Source organism: Lagopus muta, chromosome 29, assembly GCF_023343835.1.
Source record: "Lagopus muta isolate bLagMut1 chromosome 29, bLagMut1 primary, whole genome shotgun sequence".
NCBI classification, from domain to species: Eukaryota; Metazoa; Chordata; class Aves; order Galliformes; family Phasianidae; genus Lagopus; species Lagopus muta.
Window position 1 is genome coordinate 1,478,217 of NC_064461.1, and position 5,752 is coordinate 1,483,968.

At 63.8% G+C, this 5,752-nt stretch overlaps 1 protein-coding gene across 2 annotated transcripts; it reads right to left on the reverse strand.

Annotated features, from left to right (window-relative positions):
* Positions 1-208: 208 nt before the first annotated feature.
* On the reverse strand, positions 209-5,382 carry TARS2 (threonyl-tRNA synthetase 2, mitochondrial). Of its 2 annotated transcripts, XM_048929338.1 has the most exons (18): positions 5,295-5,382; positions 5,017-5,201; positions 4,834-4,948; positions 4,271-4,392; positions 4,082-4,199; positions 3,886-3,950; positions 3,730-3,808; positions 3,511-3,657; positions 3,339-3,437; positions 3,022-3,188; positions 2,783-2,945; positions 2,581-2,718; positions 2,328-2,405; positions 2,110-2,210; positions 1,715-1,816; positions 1,388-1,460; positions 1,202-1,316; positions 209-453 (listed from the first exon to the last, which is right to left on the reverse strand). In XM_048929338.1, exons 1-18 carry the CDS (start codon positions 5,355-5,357, stop codon positions 305-307), a joined length of 2,079 nt encoding a protein of 692 aa, XP_048785295.1. In that variant the 5' UTR covers positions 5,358-5,382; the 3' UTR covers positions 209-304. The 2 variants fall into 2 exon arrangements, with proteins under 2 accessions (XP_048785295.1, XP_048785297.1); XM_048929340.1 differs by lacking the exons at positions 209-453; positions 1,202-1,316; positions 1,388-1,460 and adding an exon at positions 1,473-1,596.
* Positions 5,383-5,752: the final 370 nt, after the last annotated feature.

The window sequence follows — 5,752 nt, forward strand, 5'->3', positions numbered from 1 at the left end:
AAGGGGTTGGGGGTAGGAATTGGTGTCCAGGTGGTGGGGACGCATTGGGTGTAAATAGGGGACGGGTACCAACATGGGGAGGACACAGGTGTTGAAATAGGTAGGGGGGAAGGGGGGGTGGGATCCTATTTCCAACACCTGCAGGTACTCTTGGCTGCAGAAAGGGTCTGGAGAGAGCGCTTGGTTCCCAGCAGAGGCACAGCCAAGCACCATTTCCCAGCACTTTAATGAGTGCATGGTGGAGGGGTGGGGAGAAACAGAGAGGATACAGGCTGTGTTTATTTGGGGTGGAGAAAGGGGGGGGTCAGAAGAGTTCCTCAGCGTTGGGGACGCGGGCGTCCCGCAGCTCCTGCAGCCGCTGCAGCACCCGGCCCAGGCTGTGCTCCCCCAGCTGCCGGTTGTCCCGCGTGCGGATGCTGACGGTCCCGTGCTCCTGTTCCCTGCGGCCGACCACTGCGGGGGGACAGCGTGGTTTGGGGGTAGGGGGGGGAAAAACAGGTCGGTTAGAGGGGAGAATAGGCTGGTTTGAGGGGGGGGGGGGAACAGACATGCAAGGAAAACAGGTTGGTTTCGGGAGAAAATGGGTTGGTTTGGTGGAAAATAAGGTTGTTTTGGGGGGAGCAGCCCTGCGTGGCACCCAAACATGTGGGTGCAGCCGTGTGCTGTGCACACCCACACCCCCCTGTGCACACACACACACCCAGTCTGTGCACACCCACGCCCGCGCTGCGCGCACCCACGCCTGTGCTGCACCCATGCACCCTCGTGTGGGCACGCTCAGACTCTGAGTCACACACACGCTCATGGGAACCCCCCACACCCACCCGTGTCCCCCCCTTTATGTGTGCACACCTACACGCGTTCCCCAGCACACCCATGGCAGCCCCCAGGGGTTCATTTGCAGCCCTAGGTGTGCGGTGCTGAGCTGCAGCCCTCGGGCAGAGGAATCCCCGGTGGGGTTTCAAAGGATTCTCAGGGGATCCCAGAAGGTTCCCAGGGAGGCTCTGCGGATGTTTCCAGCCACTTCCTGATGCTCTCACCCCACAAATCCCAGTTCCCGTCGGGATGCGGATGCGGAGGTGGGCAGGCGGCCGGGAACCACTGACTCAGTGCTGCCACTCCCATGCCCGGGGGGGACACACAGCCGGGGGGGGGGGACTGGGGTTGACAAGGAGCCTGGGGGTGACCTTTTCCCCCTTACCCAGCTGGAAGTTGTAGTGGGTGAGCTGTGCCCGGCGGATCTTCCTGCCCAGTGTGGCACCTGCATCGGCATCCAGGTCGGCCATCACGCCGTCCCGCCGCAGCATGGCATGGACCTGCCAACATCAGGTCAGTGGGGATGTGGGGGACAAAAGGGGACACGCAGGGCCATTGGGGACAAACTCACCTCACGGGCATAGCCCTCAGTGTCAGGTGCCTGCGGGATCACCATCGCCTGCAGTGGGGAGAGCCAGAGCGGCCTGCAGGGAGGCAGCTGGGGGTAAGGGAGGGAAGGGGTTTGGGGTCTCCTGGAGACTGGGTTATGTGGGACTGGGGTGCAGCCAGGACTGAGGAGATGAAGATCTCCAAGAATTGGAGATGGTTTGTGGGATGCCCCTGGAAATTAAAGGGGTTGCGTGGGGATACAGAGGTACCCCTGGGAATTGAGGGTATCTGGGGATGGGGGGGTGCCCCCAGGATGTCCCCAAGAACCGGGGTTGCTTTGGCTCCTCACCATTTGCCGCCGCAGCTCTCGGCCATCACAGCCACCATGCGCTCAACGGAGCCCAGCACGGCGCGGTGGATCAGCACCGGCCGCGCCATCCCTCCAGCTGCACTGTGGGGGCACAGTGTGGGGGGCTGTTGGCAGGCACTGCGCCTCCCAGCACGGCCCATCCCTCAATCCCCCAGTCCTACATATGGCCCCAATCTTGCCCCTGCCCCCCACACCTACCCTTGAACCCCCCCAGCCCCAATCTCTCCAATGTCCCCAACTCTATGCCCTCTAGGTCCCTATTCCTGTCCCTTGGTCCCTGATCCTATCTCCACCCAGCACCCCATCCCCAAACCTGCCCTGTCCTCATGCCTTCCCTGCCTCCTCAATCTTCAATCCTGCTCCCTTTCCCCTACCTGGCATACTCCAGCCCAAACCTCTCGGGCATCTGGAAATCCAGCTGAATGGTGCCACATTGGTGATGCCTCCCCAGTGCATCCTGGATCCGGATATCGATCTGCAAAAAGGGCAGCAAGGGTAGCTTTTCCTACCCTGACATACAGGTCACAACAGCCCCAGAGGACAATAACGGGTCCTTAGAGCCTCCTCCAATGTGATGCAAAACCAAACTCACCTTGGGGCCATAAAAAGCACCGTCACCCTGACTCAGCTCCCAGGGCTCCCCAAAATCTTGGAGGCTCTTCTCCAATTGCTGCAAAAGCAAACGGGAAGGGGGAAGGGACACGAGGTGATGCTCTGGATGCGATGCATAGATGTGATGCTTGGAGGTGGAGGGGCAAAACCGGGACACGACGCTCAGGGTGTGTTGCAAAGGAAAGACACATGGGGTGGGATGGGCAGGAGATGCAGTGCCAACACTGTCCCACCTGCTCAGCACGGTCCCAGGTTGCAGCATCCCCCAGGAAGCCATCGGGGCGTGTGGCCAGAGCCATTTGGAAGGAGAAGCCCAGCGTGGCGTAGACAGAGCGCACAAAGTCCAGGCAGGCACCGATCTCTGCCTCCAGCTGTGGGACAACGCTGTGAGCAGGGAAACGGGGGACACAGGGGGGACACAGGGGGGACACCCACCTGCTCCAGTGCACAGAAGATGTGTGCATCGTCCTGCTGGAAGCGCCTCACGCGTGTCAGCCCAGTCAGGGAGCCGGGCGGCTCATTGCGATGCAGCACCCCAAAGTCAGCCAGGCGCAGCGGCAGCTCCCGCCACGATCGTGGCCGGTGGGCGAACATGAGACTGCCAACAGGTGGACAGATGGACGGACGTCAGCCCTGCCGAGCCTCCCCCCACCCCAGCAGTGTGCTCAGCTCACCAGTGGGCCGGGCAGTTCATGGGTTTAAGTGAGAGCGTCTCGGTGCCGGCGGTGAAGGAGAACATGTGGGCGCTGTAGTGCTGCCAGTGCCCTGAGAGCTCCCAGAGGCGAGGGCTGAAGATGTTGGGGGTCACCACCTCACTGAAGCCCCTTGCCTGGTACTCGCTCTGTGGGGATGGGGGACATCAGCCTATCCCCAGGGAGCTGCGTGCACCCCATGGTGGCGTCTGAGGGGCAATGGGGCACAGCACTGTCCCCAGCAGTTTGTAGAGGAGGGTGACGACACCAGAGCAACCCAGGGGGCTTTGGGGCCATACCCTGATGAAGTCGATGAGGGTGTTGTAGATGTGGGCACCACGGGGCAGGAAGAAGCAGCTGCCAGGGCTGAGTGCGTGGAAGAAGAAGAGTTCCTGTTCCTGTGAAGTGGGCCATGTCACTGCAGAGGCCATTAGTAGTTGATTCCCAGGAACTGTCTTACGCAGGGCTCACCTTCCCGATGCGACGATGGTCGCGTAGTGCAGCTTCATCCTGTGCCTGCTGCCAGGCCTCCAGCTCCTGCGTGCTGGGGAAGGCGATGGCAGCGATGCGCTGCAATGAGAGGCGGCCCGAGGGACCCTGCCAGAACGCAGCCGAGCTCTGCAGGAGGGACAGAAGGAGGTTACAGGATGCCCACATCCCCTCGGCCCGCATTTCCTGTGCTGCACCTACTGTCAGGATGCGCAGAGCCCTGATCGGCCCCGTGTGCGGGAGGAGGGGACCGCGGCACAGCTGGAGCAGCGGGCCACACCTGCAGGGATGGATATGGGGGGGGGGCTGAGTCACCATTCTGCCTCACACAGCCCACGCTGGGGTCACCGTGCTCACCTATACACAGCGGCCATTGGGGACGTCACCTCCTCCTCAATTTGCTGCAGCTGGAAGCTGTTGTGCTGCGGGGAGTGAAGCAGGTGGCGATGACACGGGTGACATCAGCTTAAGTGACACCAGCACAGGTGACACCAGCGACGGTCCAACTCGGAGCGTGCCACTGCCCTCAGGGAGGGGACAGCCGAAGTCTCACCTTGAAGAGCTCCAGCAGCTCCTCACGGGTGGCCTCAAGGCGCTCAAAGCGGTGCTGGGAACGGGCGAAGGCCATGCAGGCATCCTCCAGCACCGGCAGCTCACTGCGCTGCACCGCCCTGCAGGTACAGGGACACGCTGGGGATGAGGGCGAGGGGCTCCACGGGGCAGCGTCCCCACAGCCCTGTACCTGTCACCCATGTGGGCGTCGCAGAAGAAGCCATCCTCAGTGGCGACCGTACTGCAGATCGTGGCTCCATAAAACTGCTCCACTGCTGCTCCCAGGACGAAGGCGCTGGACTGCCAGAAAGCCTGAGCACACCAGAAGATGTGGGGACACAGCACAGGTGGGGGGGGGGGCCACAAAAAGCATGGAGGACACTGGGCCATGGCAGGACAGTGGCACTGTGGATCTGAAGGACACTTAGGGGACAACAAGGGGGCACTGGGAATACAGGAGACATGGTTGACATCGGAAATATGGGGGCACGGAGGATGCTTGGGATGGCGGGGGGGGAGTGGGGACGTGGGGCTGTAGGGGACACAGTGGGGACGTGGTGCTCAGGGACACGGATTGGTGAACACGATGGGGATTGGCTGCGGTTGGACCCGAAGGTCTTTTCCAGCCTCATGGATTCAATGACACGAGGAGCACGGAGGGGCACTGAGGGTGCCGGGGGGAGGGGAGAGGGGGTCACAGCGTGCAAATGGAGATGTGGGGACACGGGGAGCGCAGGGCACAGCGAGACTCACAGCGCGGCCCTCCGGCGCGGTGAAGTCGAGCAGCTCCAACTCCGCATCGCTCTCCAGGGGCCGCTTCAGGTCCCGCAGCTCCCCGTTCACCCGGGCCACCACCGCCGAGCGGCGCCTGCGGGGACAGCGCGGGGTCAGCGCGGGGTGTCGGGAGGTGGCGGGGGAAGGGGGACCGGGCCGTACCCCAACTGCTCGGCCACGTGGAGCGGGGTGCTGCGCAGAGCCCGGCCGGGAAGGAAGCGGCCTCCGGGCAGCGAGATGCGGATCGGGGTCCCTTCTGCGGGGCCGCTTCCACGGCCGTCCCCGTCCCGCTGCTCGCGGTCCGCTTTCAGCCGCTCGAAGAGCTGCAGCCGTTCGGCGAAGTGGGGCTGAAGGCGGAGAAAAGGGGTCAAGGGGTGCGGACCCCCAAAATGGCGAGGAGGGGGTTGAGGTTGTATGGGGGGGGGAGGGGGTCGGCGCACCCGGTACCGCCGCTGCCACCCCCCCAGCAGCAGCCGCCGCCCCCCGCGCAGCGCCGCGGGCATCGCGGGGTCGGAACCGCCTCTTCCGGCACCGGGCGGAAGCTGCGCTCCCCCACGGGGCGGAGCTCCGCGATTGCGGCCTCGGGGGTGACGAGATCCGCCCCTCCGACCTCAGATCGCCCCCAAAAGCTTTCGGGAGGCTGCTGACCCCCCCCCCCCCCCCCCGCTTTTGGTCCCCCAAAGCGCCGCCATTTTGTCCTCCTGCGGTCTGAGCCCCCCAGCGCTGCGGACCCCCGCGTGCCGCCATCTTGTGTGCCCGCAGCCGCCCTAAACATCACCCGAAGTGCCCCGAATCCCCATCAACGCCGTCACTTCGTACCCCAGAAATCGGCCCCACGCAACGCCACACCCGAACGCTTCAGACCCCCGGGTCGCCATTTTGTGCTTCCGAGGGCTGC